General features: G+C 53.6%; 1 protein-coding gene across 4 annotated transcripts in view; it reads right to left on the bottom strand.

Annotated features, from left to right (window-relative positions):
• Window positions 1-16,668, bottom strand: part of ARRB1 (arrestin beta 1) — a 69,720-nt gene that overhangs the window by 32,648 nt on the left and 20,404 nt on the right. For 2 of the 4 annotated variants that reach the window (XM_047691557.1, XM_047691559.1), the window contains exon 1: window positions 1,371-1,402. The exons of 1 other annotated variant lie outside the window; for it this stretch is intronic. In XM_047691557.1, coding sequence (XP_047547513.1) covers window positions 1,371-1,387 — 17 coding nt within the window. In that variant the 5' untranslated portion in view covers window positions 1,388-1,402. Of the gene's footprint in view, window positions 1-1,370; window positions 1,403-1,883; window positions 2,030-16,668 lie in introns of those variants that run through there. One more of the 4 variants, XM_047691561.1, reaches the window with a different exon arrangement.

The raw sequence follows: 16,668 nt of genomic DNA, 5'->3' as shown, positions 1-16,668 counted from the left end.
TTCAGAAGCATTACTTTTTTCCTTCTAGTGGGTCATAAAACAGCAGAGCCGATGGCTATGGGAGTGCATCCTGGACTCTGTCTTGACCTCTCCAGGGGCGGGTCAGAGGCTGAGCACCTTCTGTGGTCAGGGGCTCTGTCCAGACTGAAAGCTATGGCCTTGGGTGGCAGCTCTTCTCTGAGAAAGAATTCTAAGGGAAAAAAGCCATGTCTCATATTTAGCCAGACAAGGTGCCTGTGACTTGCAGGAGGAGGCTCGTATGGGTTGAACAGAGCCATTGCCACGGCTCGCCACTGCGGGGTGAATGCGCCACCCCACCCCCCCCCCCCACCGGGGACATTTGGCAACGTCTGAGACATTCTGGAGGATGGGCGCTAGCGGCATCCGGTGGGTGGAGGTCAGGGATGCCGCCTGCACAAGACACAGGTCAGCCCCGTTCCCACCGCCAAGATTCTGCAGCCCAAATGTTCATGGTACTGATAGTGAGAAATCCTGCTCTAAACTTAGAGTTAAATAAATTGTATTAAAACAAAGGGAATACATACTCCAAACTTATCATTACTGTAATTTCACTAAATTTCCCTACGATGCTCTTGAGGCTACTTATGTCGCCGTGGGAATGCCGTCGGATGGTGTCCTACCGCGCATCTCTCCCCATCCCCACGTTCAATGACATCACTTTAGTAGTGCGAACTCCTTGGTGGGAGAACTTCGTGGCAAGTACCACCACACCTCCTCTGTTGTCTTCTAGACAGCCAGTTGTTGTCAGTACACCACTGGGTGTAACCCTAAGTAAAGAAGGGAATTCACAAGCCTGGGAGATGCTGGTCAGTTTCCAGCCCAGGTAGATGGCTCAGCACCAGCCTGCTTTCTGAAATGTGGAACCAGGATCCAAATGTGCACGAACTCTACACCCCTCATACACACAAGTGCCATGCACACCATACACACACACGCATAGACACAGACACCCCACACATACCCACAGAGACCACACAAACACTGCACACAATTCACCCACACCTACAGACACCACGCACACCACACATACAGAAAGCACCCACATTTCACACATGCCACAGCACACGCTCACTGTGCACACTTGCCACCTACACCACACATGTCATCATATGTGCGCCACACCTCAGACGCACACGGACCCCACAGACACACATACCACACACACACCACTCATGCCTGCAACACATATCTCACTCCAATATCCCCACACACAGGCCGTACACACACCACACAAACACACACATAAGGAGCCTTCTGGTCGGCAGAGACCAAAAGTATCTGAAATCATGCAAACAGTGAAAGAATGCCAGTCTGACTGACAACCTTCTTCAATGTCTCAGTACCTTCACCTTTCCTCCCTCTTCATCCTCTGTGGCCGGCCCTTCCCCACACACCACCTCCCCACCAGCCTCTTGGTCACTGGAGCCCTGGCTGCATGGTTCCCCATCCCTGCTCTGTGTCCAGCTCTCTGTACGCTGAGCCCTGAGGGCTGTGGCCTCCAGGGTCTGGCCCTCCACTCCTTCCCATGACAAGCAGTTCCCTGGGTGACTCCACCCACCCAGCCACTTGGCTGCCACTCAAGGCTGGTGAGTCCAAACCCCATCTCCAGCCAGATCCTCTCTGACCCCACACCCACCAGCTTTGTGACATCTCCACTCAGATGTCCTCCAGCTCCTCAGACAAGTCCCACATGAACTTCCTGTCTGTCCACATCTGTTCCTTGCTTCTGTTCCATGCCCCTGCCCAACCCAAAGCTCCCAGGTGCTCAATGTCCACCTCAGGAATAAAGGAATAAGTTATGTAAATCCTACACAGAGAGGAAAAAAACCAAACTTCCATGTGAGGCAGATAGGAATTCTTACCCCATTTTACAGATGAGAGTCCTGAATTTTGGTGAAGTGAGGGACCGGCCCAGAAGCAGCAGCCAAGGGGGCGGGTAAGGCTGTGTGTGTAGGACCCAGAGCTGGGGGCTGGAGGCAGCAACAGCCAGGCCAGGGCAGGCCCTTCAGCTCTCCCCAGCCCCGAGTGAGGGGGTTAGTTACAAAGAAAAGGAAAAGGCGTTCCTGATACGCGTCCTGTTTCCTCTCCTCCTCTGGGCTTCTCGGGCCTTGGAGGGCGGATGTCTCTGGGCTGACCGCACTCAGCTGTGTACAGACAGAAGGTGAGGGTCTCCCTGGGGCCCGTCCACCCCAGCAGTTGGGCCTGCATGAACAGGGGCTCCCTGGAGTGACCTCTCAAGTGTTCCTTCCCAGCCCAGGGGAGCCTCTATCCATTATCCCCCAGGGGATACTTATCACAGCCAGGCACCTCTTGTGCATCAGACTGTCCCATAAGGGACATAAGGCTTCTACTGGGAAGCCTTCCATGTCACCCTCACTTGCTATGAAGTCCCTCTGTAGTCCCTCTTCTTCCCTTCCTCCCTACCCTATAGCGGCCCCCCACAACATACATGGCCCAGCCTTCTGTGGCTATTGCCTGTAGATCTATGCACCCCATAAATCATGCTGGGGCGGGGGGCGGGTAAGCAGGGAGGAGGGAGACAAGGGCAGAGGCCATCAATGGGCCTTCCTGAGTGACAAGATGAGCCTCCCCCATCAGGCAAGAGACCCTCCTGAGGGCAAAAGCAGATCTCCTCTACCAAATAAAGATATCCCCTGAGGGAAGTGGCTGTGACTTTCAATCATTAGAGGTTCTTGCAGGACAAAGATCATGCCTCCTTCTTAAACAACGAGCTGCCAGTGGACAAGAGAGCTATTTCCCCTCCATTAAGTGGGGAGCCCCAGAAAATAGGAGCCACATCCCCCCACCATCAGACAGGAGTCTCTCTCCTGGAAGATGGGGCCATGCCTCCTCCATTAGACTAGGAACTCCCAGAGGGCACACCCCCCACCTGCTTGCCCCCACAACAGTCCTCGGAACAGATTTCATTCAGTCAAAGACACAGAGAAGGGCTTCCCTCTGGGGGCAGAATCAGGGGGAGTTCTGCCCAATGGTTCCTTGTGCAGGGTCTCACACCACCTCCCATTCATGCTCTCCACCGACCCAAAGCAGCCTTGCCGTACTTAAGATAGCCATGTGTCTGGATGGAGGCCAGAGGCCATCTGTCCCAATCCAGGAATGTTGACTTCTCAAGCGATTTTGAGGGGGTGACAAGGAAAGCCCTGACAGGAGGATGCCTAGGACAAGCTGGGCACCCAGCTCTGGCCTGGACGCCACCAGATGCGTAAGCTCCCTGGGTCTCTGGTCCTGCCTCTGCTGCCAGCTGGAAAAACCTCTTCCCCCTGGGGCCACTAATGCCCCCCCAGCCCCCAAATCAGCACCCACTGCTGGCTACAGTGGCAGGAGGCACAGGAGAGGAAGGACAGGTCCCGCCGTGAGGACATTAATATCCTCCCTGAGGGCCAGGTGCCATCCCTGAGCCTGGTCCAAGCCGCCTTCACGGTCCTCTTCCCTACATGTGCCAGCTCCGGGAGCCGCTATTAGTTAGCATCGATCCACAAAGTGCTTTGCCGACACTTTTTATGAGCTTAGCCTCACCCGGGGCCCTGGGAGCTAGGAGCAAGATGTGGAAATGGAGCGGGGGGGCCCAGGCCACTGCGCAGGGGGAGGGAGCAGTGGAGACCCGAGGCCAAGGCCCCAACAAGCCCAGGGCCGGCACCCAGTAAATGTCTGCTGAATACATATTCGCTGAAAAGCCACCTTAATCTGGTAACTTAACCTGGGTATATTTTGTTATTATTACTATAAATTCTATTTATTGCATTTAATACAAGCCCAGTGCTATTGTAAACACTATATTAACTCATTTAAACCTCACAAGAACCCTGTAAGGTAGATACTCTCATTATTCCCACTCTACACAGGATGAAATTTAGAGACAAATAGGTTAAGTAACTTGTCCAACATCACAGAGCAGAAGAGAAAAAACGGAAGCAGCTCAAATCATCTGCTTCATCAATTAAGAAGTGAAAATATAATTACAGTGCTTCTGAATTTTAAAAGACTTATATACTTTCGAAAGATATAATTTTTTTTTAAGATTTTATTTATTTATTTGACAGAGATCACAAATAGGCAGAGAGGCAGGCAGAGAGAGAGAGAGAGGAAGGGAAGCAGGCTCCCTGCTGAGCAGAGAGCCTGATGCGGGGCTCGATCCCAGGACCCTGAGACCATGACCCGAGCCGAAGGCAGAGGCCTAACCCACTGAGCCACCCAGGTGCCCCTCGAAAGATATAATTTATCCTGTGTTCCAAACCAAATACATTCATTATTGGACATACTGTGGTATTCTCAGGATTTAAGAGGTCATCTCAAAGAATAATATTACAGATTTGTAAAACACAAGCTTCTCAATCCTCTCAAAATACAGTTCTCCTTTCTTTTTTTAAAAGATTTTATTTATTTTGAGAGAGTGAGCGAGAGTGCGCCTGTGCGCCAGGGGAGGGGCAGAAGGAGAGAGAGAGAGACCATTTCAAGCTGACGCCGATGCAGGGATTGATCTCACCACCATAAGATCGTGACCTGAACTGAAATCAGGAGTCAGATGCTTAATGGACGCAGCCACCCAGGCACACTTACACTTCTCCTTCTTTTGAAACTTCTAATTGAGCAGTTTTATTAAAATTTAGAAAATAAGAAAAACCCATAATAGCAATCGGTTTAAGATTTCTCATGTATTTGTTATGTGCTAGGTACTTTGCATATTTCTCATGTTTAATCTTGAGGACAAATCAAGGAAGAGAAGCCATTATTCCCTTAGTCCCTTGAGGGCACCTATCTCCTGCACCTTGGTGGGCGTGGTGGTGGGCAGGACCCACTGATGTCCACCCCGCCCAGGCTGGGAGCTGCTCCGGGGAGGGGGTTGCCCTTGGCACAGAGAAGGTCCATCAAAGGGGTTAGCGGCTTGAGGTCAGGCAGAAGACGGGTGGCTTCATCAGCCTGGACTTCAGCTGTCTGCAGGGTTAGATGAGGCCCTGGCACTCAGCTAGAGCCCTGCAAGTGGTGAAAATACTAACCGCCACCACCACCATAAACAAACTCGCTGAGTGGCCTTGGGCAGGTTCCTGCCCACCTTGGCCTCAACTGGCTCACCAGCTCTCAATCCCGGTCACGTTTCCTTGACGGGCCTCGGCAGCTGAGAGGAGGTAATGGGTATGAGGAGTTCCTAGGAGGCCAGAGACAGAGGCCTATTATGAGAACAAGGCTGAATTAGCAAGCATTTTTAAGAAATCCATTTTCATTACTTTCAAGAACACAGAGGCCTACGGATCAGGTGGGCACAACAAGGCCAGCAAAGAGCAGCTGTCCTCAGTGAGGCCACAAGCAGGAAGGAGCCCTCGGGGCATCTCCAAACCTCTCCCAGAACCACACCCTGGGGCTTGGTAATCAACACCTCCATACCCAACCCAAACCCTCCACCTGCTCCTTGGGATTCCCTTTCTTTGTCCCGGGAAGTGTGAGAAGCCTGCCAGGAGGAACAGTGTGGGACTCCTTCGTTAGCCACCCATCTGTCTGGAGTGACAACTTTAGAAACAGCTCTGGCTGCCCAACCCAGATGCTTGTAAATCTGATGGAGTTGGTTGTGGGGACCTGCTCCATTCTGAGGATCGGACTGCCCCATGGGGACCTTGCCCCAGCCAGACCCCAGGAGGCCAGCTTGCCCAGCCTTCGCCATCCTGCCTCTATTCTACCGCAACTATGGGGACCCTGAGAAGCAGAGGGGGTCTGGGGTGAACACACGGCCCACATGTGGTAGGGGAGGTAGAAGGCGCAAACCAAAAAACAACCCTGCAAAGGGACTGTGAGAGACAGTTGTAAAGAAGGTGACAGTAATTCCAGGGAGTGGCTTGGAAGTCACAGAGAACAGGCGACATGTGAGATGGGACTTGGAGAATGATTAAGAGTTTGCCGGGTCATCAAGGTGAAGAGAGAACACTGAAGTGATGTGCGTATGCGTGGAATTACACATCCTTCTAGAGCAGACTGTATGCTTCCAGATCATTCCAAAATCACTATCTCATTCAATTCTCTCAAATCCCATAGTGGTGTTCTTACCTGCCCTCTCCCACTGCCCCTCACGCACATGCAAATAAGGAAAATAAGGTCCAGGGAAGACAGATGATGAGCCCAATGGTAAATGGGGGCCAATTTCTGGGGGAGAGTGTAGGAGTAAAGGAGGGATGCTGGCCGAGATAGCCTCTCCCCATAAAGAGGGTGGTATTCTTATTCCTGTTGGGAAACAGCCCCTCATTCCCTGACCCTGCTGGTCTGTGATGTCCTCCTCCCAGCCCCAACATACGTGCATTCTCCTCCAGAGAGCCCAAGGCCCCTCAGCAGGGTGGCCGGCAGTGGGACAGAGCAGCCTTCAGAGGAGGCCAAGGAAGAGCTGAGCTTCTGGGAGGCCCAGTTTGGAGGCGCCCCCTGTCCCCCTGAACGCTGATAACCTCGACTCTCCCACTGCAAATATCCTATCCTCTCCTCAGCTCCCACAGCTGCCGCCAGCCGCTCCCTCTCCTCCCTCCAGCCCTTGCCCTCCCCAGGGAGCAGTGAGCTCAGCCTTTCCCATCAGCCATCCCTGGGAATGCTGGGAAATGCACAGCAGGCCAGGAACCGGCAGAGGCCTGCCCCAGAGAGGGAGGAGGAGAAGATGGGCTTTGGGCTTTTCCGAGGGCCACTGGGGGCGTCCTGGAGGCAGGGCTCCATTCTGCTGCTTCCGCTGAAGCCCAGGCTGGGCTAAGGGCACAGTCTGCCTGTCCTTACCACTTGCTCTAGATGAAGGTGGGATCTAACTGCTGGGGCTGGAATGGGCCTCTTTTTATGGATGGGGAGACAGAGGCACAGAGAGAGGAGGTCAAAGAAGCATGTCTGGAGACTGACTGCCATGTCCCAGGCACTGTTGGAAGCTTTCACATTTCTTATCTCCTTAATCCTCACAACCACCCTGCAAGGTATGTGTGGCAGGCTGACGAATGGCCCCCTGAGATGCCCACATCCGAATGCCTGGAACTGTGACTAGGGTAGCTTACATGGTAAAAGGGACCTCGCAGGTGTGATTTAGTTAAGGATCTCCAGATGGGGCGACTCCCCTGCATTATCCAGCGTCATCACAAAGCTCCTTATAAGAGGGAGGCAGCAGGGTCAGAGAGAGAAGAGACGACTTTGTGCTGAGGGAAGCGTCGAGAGAGAAATTGGAAGATGCTATGTTGCTGGCTTTACCGGGAGCCAAAGAATGCAGGCAGCTTTGCAAAAGCTAGATAAGGCAAAGGAACGGATTCTGCCCGTGAGCCTCCAGAAGGATCACAACCTTACCAACCTACTTGAGAACTTCTGACCTCCAGAACTGTAAGAGAAGAAATATGTGCTGTTTTAGGCCACTAAATCTCTGGTAATTTGTTATAGAAGCAATAGGAGACTAATCGTCCCATTCCCATTTTGCAGATGGGGACACAGCCTCAGGGAAGGCACGTGACTTCCTCTGGTCCTGCATGCTCCCTCCCACACCACACTAGCCTTACTGGGACTCTCCAGGGGCTATGAAGGCTGGGAGCCCCTTGGCCAGGGCTTCAAGGCTGGGGGAAAGTCTGAGAGGGAGGTAGGGGTCTACTATTGCAGGGTCAAGGTTGAGGACAGAGGAAGGATGGGATCTGGGGAGGGTAAAGCTATGCCTACAAAGAACTGTATTATGGCTGGGGCCTTCTGGAGCCAGTGACTGAGTCCTACCCTGCCCCAAACCATGAAGCAGGGAAGGCCTATGACAGGGAGGAAGGGCCCTGGCTACGCAGCTGGGCTGAGTAGGCCGAGAATTTGCAGGATTAACCAAGATTAGATGAAATCTCCCCATTATCTCTCTTTGCTCCTGATAAAACCCCTGAGAGGAAGACTCCTCATCCTTCTTCCCACAGGACTAGTGGGGAAAATGAGGCCCTGGAGGTTAGTGGTGGCCTCAAGTTCTCATAGCTGGTAAGAAGAGGAATCCGCGTGTTTGTGACCATCAACGTAAGGAAACCATGAACAATGGCTACTGAACTCTGTGTCTCTTGTCGCTGACATTTTCTGTCAGGCTTGATGCGTACCTGTTGAGTCTCTCCTTGGCCTCAAACCCCTTTATGGCTCCCTGCAAACCTTTCACAGTCTGAACCCACCCACTCCTGTCCCCCCACCACACACACGCCCTCCAGCCACACTGACCGTGGTTACTTCCCTGAAGACACCAAATTCTGTACAACTCTGGACTCTCCCACAGGAGAGAGGCTCTTGCCTCACCAGCCCAGTCCACACACACTCATGGTGGAAAAACCATAGGTCCTGGCCACACCTGTTCCTCTTTGTGGGTAAGGGAGAGGGAGCAAAGCCAGACGTCAGCCCTCAGCAGCAGGAGGCCTGGCAGACTGGAGCTGAGAGGGCCCGAGTGAGCTAGTCATTTCCTACACAGTAAAGGAACAGCACCCTGGATGGGGCACAGAGTGTGGTGGGTTATCTTCGTGGGGGAGTGGGTCCTCCCAGAAGTGCAGACCCCAGGGCAGTGGGGCTGATGGGGTCTCTAAAAACGTTAGGGCCCACCCCTTAGGACACACGTAGTGGCACGGAGGCCCAAAGAAGGACAGGACTCGCCCCTGGCTCCACACTGTGTCACTATAGGAGTTTGGGGTCTGCCACTCACAAGCTGGGTGACCTTGGGCAAGGAACGAGTTGTTCTGATCCTCATCGATAGAATGGAAATAACAGTGCCTTTCTTGATGAACGCATGGACAGGACCTGGTGCTGGGAGGCCTGCGTGAGGTGAAAGCCGCTCTCACCATTGAGAGAGCAGGGACTGGACTCAGGACACTGGCTGGGGGAGCTCATCCCTCTCTGTGATATAGCCGGTGGGTTTCATTGAACCCAGGCTGGACCCCGAGGTGGGGGACACCCAGACAGAAGGATACTCAGCTGTCTGCAAAGCCGCTGCTTCTGGGCCCCCAAAGCTGGTTAGTTCTTAATCTCATCGGATCGTCTCTAGGAAGGGGATTACCAGCCTGATTTTCCTTCTCGTTAAAGAAAGGACTACCCCAAGGGAGTCAGCCTGGGCTATAGGGGCTCCTGATCCAAACCAGGGCGCCGCACTGCCCTCCCGGAGGGAACAATCCACTTCCCACAGGCAGCACTGTGCTGGGCTTCTGGGCTGTCACTTTGCTTACACCTCACTCACCACAGCCACCTGAGGGGACTAGGAGGGCCATTCTGATGAAGAGGAAGCTGAGGTTTGTGGAGGGTCAATAACCTGCCAGCCACGGGAGCTGGCAAGGCCACATTCCTACTGCTCCAGGAGGCCTCTGGGCAAGGGCTGTTCCTATTCTAAAGCCTTGGGTCCAGGGGAGGAAGCCAGAGCCATGATCCGGCCCCAAGGCAGCCAGCTTCCTGACCAGCCGCCTGTGGCCCCTGTGGCCCATCACCTCCCTCCAGGCCCTCTCCCCTCACCTCAGCCTCCCCAGAGATCCGCTGTTGGTAACTATGAACACAGCACATGGCGTTTTGTTGCCTCCATCCTGATAAGGCTGTCCACCCCCCACGCCAAGTTCACATCCACTCCATCTCAGATATTTGCTCATTGGGTACATCCTCATAAAGCCTTTGGTGACCCCCCCCAAGTAGGTCAGCGCCCCCTCAGGCATTCTCAGGGCACTCCTCACAGTGGGAACTCTCGCCATCTCCCTGCTCCAGACTGAAAGCTCCATGAAGCCAAGGACAGGGTCTGTGTGCTGCCCTGGTTTCCCCAGGGGTATGCCTAGAACTGGCACGTGGCCTCGGCAGGCCACTCTACACTGGCCTGGGCCGAGCACCGGGCTGACTGCTGAGCCCAAGCTTCGTGCTGAATCCTGCGATTACTAGGATGTGGGGGTTCTCATCCTCCTGTATAGATGAGCACGTGAGACCAAGAGAGACAGCGACTTCCCCGAGGACACCCAGTTAACCTGGCCCGTGGCTGGGACCAGCTCCTAGAACCAGCTAAGTCATCTGCGCACCCAGTACCAAATGGAAATGCAGGGCCCCTTGTTCAGATGTCAAGACAGTGACAGAAGAGCATTTAACCAATCCAGAGGGCCTCCTGAGCTTGGGGCTCTAGGTGACTGTACAGGTCACCCACCCGGAAGCACTCCCATGCTCTGACTCCTGACCCAAACCCAGGCTCCTCTGGCTGAGAGGCCCTTGGGCATCAGTCTCCTTTGGGAAAGGTTCTCACACCTGAGCATGGGTCAGAATCACATGGGAGGCTTGTTAAAACCCAGTTTGCTGGGCCCTACCTTCTGAGTTCCCATTCGGTGGGGAGGGGGAAAGGTGGGTCTGGGAATGTGCATTTCCAACTGTTGCCTTTTTAGAGGTACTGCAGACACAGTGGCCCTGAGATGCTGAGAACCGCTACCCAGAGGAATGCACACTTTGAGGCCTGCGGAATCCAGGGTGCTGTGGAAGGAGAGATGGGCTATCAGCGCTGAGAATATCCTGCGTCCTTGCCAGCGGACCCAGGCCCCCAGTGCAAAGGGCCAGCCCTGCCAAGAAGGAGTGTGGGCGTGGAAGGGGAGAAACTGGGAGGAAAAAGGAAAACTTTACACAGGTTACCTTAATTTTTGTAACGGTCTTGAGAGGCAGCTTGTGTTATCTCTGTTGAAGAGAAAATCTCTCACACAGAAGTCGGTGATTTGCTCAGGGTTCCAGCCAGGAAATTATGGAGACCGCAGCTAAACCTGGTTCTAACTTAAGTGTTGTCACAAGCCTGCTTCATCCAGCTGGCCGTGACAGGTTCTAATCCCATGACCTGCTCGGCCCAGGGGAACAGAGCTAGTGGCCTCGGGTTCACACAGTCCCAAGCCCCAGCAAGGCCTCGAAAGCCCTGAGGGCCCTCCTGCTCCACCACCTGCCTGCCCCCCCAAACCTAGGCCTACAGCACAGAGACCTGGAACCCTGACGACTGGGCTAAGTGCTGGCACCATTCCAACAGGCTGGGGCACCCATCCCCAGAACAGAGGTTCCTCCCACATCCCGGTCCTTCTTTCCAGCCTCCCTTCTTTCCACTTACTCGTATCTACCCTCAGCCCCAGATCACACACCCTCTGTTCCTTCTGCCTGGAATGCCCTCCCTACCCTGCTCTCTGTCCAGCTATGACCCATTCTGAAACACCACACGTTACCTCCACTAGGAAGTGCCCCTTCAGCACCTTATCCGTCCTCACCCCTCTATCATACCATACTCTGGTTCACTGGCTGCTCCTCCAGAAATCATTCTACAAATATTTACCGAGTTATCTGCCCTGTTCCAGACACAGTGCGATGTGCTGAGGTTACACAGCCCAGGCTGAGCTCCATCAGGCCCAGGTATGGGTCTGTTTCACCCTGTGAACCTCCACCAGGAGGGGCAGATGGAGAAGGGGTCCTTGAGGGTCCTCAGGGAATGATGGGACCTCAGCTGGGAACATGAAAAGGTGGTTGGGGCTGGGGGGTGGGTAGTGCAAATTCTGTACTCCAGGCCACTGCCTAGCTGGAGGGAGCATCTCCCCAGTGTCCCATGCCTGGAGCACAGATCCTTGCCAAAGCAGCACAAAACTACAATGAAATGAACGCAAGGCACGTTATGTGCCCTGACACCAAGGGGCTGCCTATGCCATGGGCTCCACAGGGAACCAAGGCCTGGAGGGGAAAAGGGACACCTGGAGCAGGAGGCAGCACTAGAATGAGCCTGCAGCCTCCTCTCCCAGGAGACGTGGGTTTTAAACAGGAGGGGAAGATGGAGGCAATGGACCCCCCACCCTGAAGGATATGTCCCGTGGACCCCTCGTCTGGAGACAGAAGGCATTAAGGGAAAGCCACAGCCCGCAGAAGCCCCAGGCGAGAGAGGACGGTTACTGAGGAGCAGGGAGCCTGGAGTGCGGCCAGACTGACAGAGGAAACATCTTGAGAGGCAAGAGGGAGGAAGGGAGGAGGAATGAGAAAGGAGGAAAGAGCCAGACACGCAAACACCTCCGCCTCCTCTTTCCAACCAAAACAGAATCCCCAGAAGACAGACCTGTGAGGAAGGAGACAGGGAAAGAAGCCGGGGCCTCAGAGGGGCAGTGGCTGGGCAGGCACCCAGGGCTGGAGTCTCTGGAATCTTCAGGGACTGGGTAGCCCTGCTAGAGACTGGAGCTGGCACGGGGGGTGGGGGTTGGGCATCAATCACCAGTGCCTGCCCAGCTCTGTATCCACAGGGGCTGGGGCTCAGGGAGGAAGGCGACAAGGACTCCGGTCACTCCTACTGCTCCTTCAAGATCCACTCAGGTACCGACTTTTCCCAAAGCCCCTGAACCAACCTCTGGGCTGGGCTGGGCTCCACACAGGATTGAACACAAACTCAGAAAATACTGGGCAGCAAAACTGACCTGATGGTATAGTCAAGGCTTAGCCCTCAGAAAGCCCACAGGCCGGTGGGAAAGCCAAGGAATTCAACGGATGGAGAGCAGGCACTGAGGTGACTCCGAACTCCCAGACAAACAGGACTGGCAGGCACTGTGGGACAGTCCACAGAGCCTTAATGGGTGTCTTTTCCTCTGGTGGGACAGGCTGCTGGGATAAGGAGTCAGGAGGAACCAGGAGACTGAGGAAGGGGGAGTCCTCATCTTTGTCCCCCACCCCTACTCCACACTCATACTCTCATACACACACACACACACTCCCACACACACTCTCTCTCACACACACAGAGAGTCCTGGGGCTGAGGGGCTTCCAGGGATCTGGGTTCTGGTCCTGGCTCTAGGACTCAGACCATTCCCTTGACTTTTCGGGGTTATTCCATTCCCTCACCTGTATAATGGAAATTCTCCTATCTGTTTTCCTCTCAGGAGAATCACCAGATTAAGGACAGGTCTCCACATAAGTAAGAGCTGAGGCCTCTGGTATGACTTGGGCACATAGGAGGGTCCCACCCCATCCCTGTCCCGGCTGGTACCTTCTTTCCTCAGGCCTTCATTTTAGGACAGCGAGCTGGGGAGACAGAGGCTGTGGTCAGGAGAATGTGGCTAGGTCTGGCGTCCAAATGGGAGAGTGGCCCCAAAGCAAATCCACTTCCTGTCCAGGGGCCCTTTCTCTCCTTCCTCTCTCCCTACTGGAGAGAGGACATACTCCTCCCCGCACATACGTCCTCACCACTGTGTGAGAAGCTTTATTGCAGTGGGGTGTGTCTGGGCTCTCCCTCATCTGACCAGCTCTAAGCTGCTAGAATTGAGGGATACTTCTCTTTTTTTTTTTTTTTTTTTTTTTTTTTTTTTTTTATCAGAGTGAACCAGTCTGCCTTGGGTGAACCTTCCACTCACTAGAGGACATAAGTCAAGTAACTCCCCCTTCCTCAGCCTGTTTCCTCATCTAAAACGAGGGGATGCCAAGAGGGCCTACCCTATAAGGCTGTTCTGAGGATTGACCAAATGTAGTGCCTAATGCTTGGTAACACATATAGCTCTTATTATTATGAATAATATTCCACAAATATTTACTTCCATGTCAGACACTACTGACCACCAGGGATGAATGGTGACTAGGGCAGGTTTGTGCAACAGACCCAATGTTTCCCTTCTAGCAGCGAAGACAGCAGGGCTCCACACTGCCCAACACCAGGGGATTCCGTGGCACAGACCACAATGCCAACAGCATTACCCACAAGTGTGCAGCACCACAGCCCTGAAAGACAGACATCCGACAAATAGTACACGGTGACTCTTACAGTAAGGGCCGCCAAATACAGGGCTCCGAGAGCCCAGGATAGGTGACGCACCAGCCTGGGAAGTCAAGAAGGCTTCCTCAGGAAAGGAGGTCTGAGCTAGGAGCTGAAGCAGCAGCAGTAAAAACTCGGAAAGGGGCAAAGGGTGGCCCATTACACAGTGGCTCAGAGGCGGGGGCAAGTCTCATTGAAGGCGCTGAGGGAGAGGGGGTGTGAGGTGGGGGGGACAAGACCAACAGCACCCAGTCACCAGGTGGCCTTGGTCACCAGTCGGGATTTTAATCGTCAGCCTGATAAGACATTGGCAGGGTTTCAGCAAGGAACCGACGCAAACAACGGAACGACACTTAAATGTGCTCACTTTGGCCACTAGGTGGAGAATGGAAGGGCAGAGAGGCTGGAGTAGACACTGGGAGACCAGTTGGGGGAGGGGGGCAGGCTCAGTAATAAGGCTGCTCTGGGTTCAGATCCCACATGTGCACATTCTGAGCGGTAAGTGAGATCCCAACAGCACCTGCCTCCTTGGGCCACTGTAAGGATTCAATGAGCAACTTCACGTACGTCAAGAACTGGCAAGAACCCTAGGCCCGCAGACAGCCCTATGTGTTCTGCTGGCATGGTTCGTCCAGGGGAGACACGGACATGGAGGCCGCCCGCATGTGAGAGGGAGCCATGAGACAAAGGGAGGCAGGGCCGGACTCCAGGGGTGACAGCAACAAGAGCCCACTTCAAGCACGCAGCTGCTCCAGCCCCAGGGCCAGCCATGACCGCGCAAGACCCTGAGCCAGACGTGCCCAACTGAGCCCTTCCCACATCCTGACCCGCAGAAACCAGGAGAGAAAAAAAAATGAACGTTGTTATTTCCAGCTACTAAGTTATCAGCTGATTTTTTATGCAGCCAAGGAGAAATGCAACAACTTGTACTGAGACTGACCTGGCGGGCACCTCCTCTCCCACAGGCAAGGCACCGAGCCTTCATAGCGAGAAAGGCCTGCAGGGGAGAGGGAGGACGGGCAGCTGCAGAGCCTGGGACCTTTGCAACTTCCAGGATCCTGCCCTCAGAGGGTCATTGCGTGGTTTCGAAACTAATTGTTTCAGCATTATTTGGAATAGCAAAAAAAAACGAGAAATAATGTCCATGCCAAAGAAGGGGAGAGTTCGATAAACTGAGGAGCATTTGCATGAGGAACTCTGTGTGTCATTAATAAATATGGATTTATTAATGCTGGTTTAATGGCAGGGAAATGCTGGAGGAAAAAAGACACTATTCCAGATGTCACAGACAGCTTAAGCACCATTGTGCCTGAACACACGGGCACCGGCACACATACATGTACGCACACATGCACAGCAGAGAGGCAAACACTGAAAAAAAATATTTTAATGTTCTTCCAAAGCGATGAAATTATGGACGATTGCTATCTTCTCCTTGTCTAAACTGAAGGTTTGTGTTTTTATTTTTTTTTATTTTACTTTATTATTTATTTATCAGATGAAAAGTGACACAGGGAGAGAAGGAACACAAGCAGGGGGAGTGGGAGAGGGAGAAGCAGGCTTCCTGCTGAGCAGGGAGGGACTCAATCCCAGGATGTCAGGCTCGAACCCAGGACCCCCGGATCATGACCTGAGCCAAAGGCAGACATATAATGACTGAGCCACCAGGCGCCCCTGATTTTGTGTTTTTAAAAATAGTTATTGAATGATAAATATTAGTTCTTTTTAAATGTGCCCTGAGAACTCTCGTCACTGTGTCTCTGGGATGGCACAGCGCCAGAAGGCTAGCCTGGTAAAGGTAAGGGTTCTTGCCTTCGTTGTTCTGGGCCCGTGCCCCGGTGCTAGAATGGGGCCTGGTACGTAGCAGGTGCTTAGCAAGCCTTTGTTGAATGAGCAAACGAATGCATGGCACTTATCAGACCGCACTGTGTGCTTCTGAGTGCCCAACAGCCTCCGGAACCAGCCCTCAGACGGGGACCTGGTCTGGCCCCACTCCATATCCCCAGGATTCGGCACAGGGCCTGGCACTGAACAAAGACCTATGGATGAATGAAAGGCTGAATAAATGAGTGTTCTACCCAAGAAAACTTCCCTGAACCCAGTGTGCCAAACCCTTGAGAGCCAGTGTCCACGTGTGCAGGAGTGTGCTGTCTGTGTCTGGGAGAGAGGGGAGGGGATATGAATACATCAGGGCTTTCTGAGAAGCCAGAGAACTCTGCCTGGCCTGACTCTGGCTCTGCTTTCTTCCAGAGGCCCTCTAGCACAGCGCCGCTGCCTGTTTTATCCATCCTCCCACCACCAGGGAGGAGTTCTGGAAGCCCGATTCAAGCTACTTAAGATGTAACTTTGTTTTTACAAGAAGAGAGAAAGCAAGCTCCTTCCTGGAATGACTTTTCTGCTCCTTTGCCCTGGGACAACCTCCGTGACAAGCAGCTGGTACGGGAGCCAGCAGGTGGAGACAGAGCTCTAGGTGGAAGGAGGGCAGGTGGCTGGGGGTGAGCTGAGGGATGCAGGTGGTAGAAGGGGAGTACAGGAGCTGAGCAAGACGCCCCTGGGGTAAAGGGGAGTCACCAGGACCTGGTGATTGTGTGTGTACTGAATGTCACAGGGATGGAATGGGGCATATGACCATGCTGGAGTGATAGGCTGAGGACGGCAGTGGGAAGGGTGCCGACATGGATAGGTTGACAGAGCAGAGATGGGCGGCAGCCAGAAACAGACTGTTTCAGTCCATGAGACTCTGAGCCTGAATGACTGCTAGAAGAGTAGGGGAGGCCGACAGGGGCTGGCCAGGCCCAAAAGGAGGAAAAGCTTGAAGGCAGGAGCTCAGGAGAGACCCCTGACTCCCTCTTTGACCCCCTACCTCAGTTGTCCAGAACGCAAGCCCTAAAAAGACTGTCCACTTTTTATAAATTAAATCTCCACAGATGTG

This window comes from Lutra lutra, chromosome 10 (assembly GCF_902655055.1).
Source record: "Lutra lutra chromosome 10, mLutLut1.2, whole genome shotgun sequence".
In the NCBI taxonomy this organism is placed as follows: Eukaryota; Metazoa; Chordata; class Mammalia; order Carnivora; family Mustelidae; genus Lutra; species Lutra lutra.
Note: the sequence above shows the minus strand (reverse complement) of the source record. Positions and strands in the feature narration are given on the sequence as shown.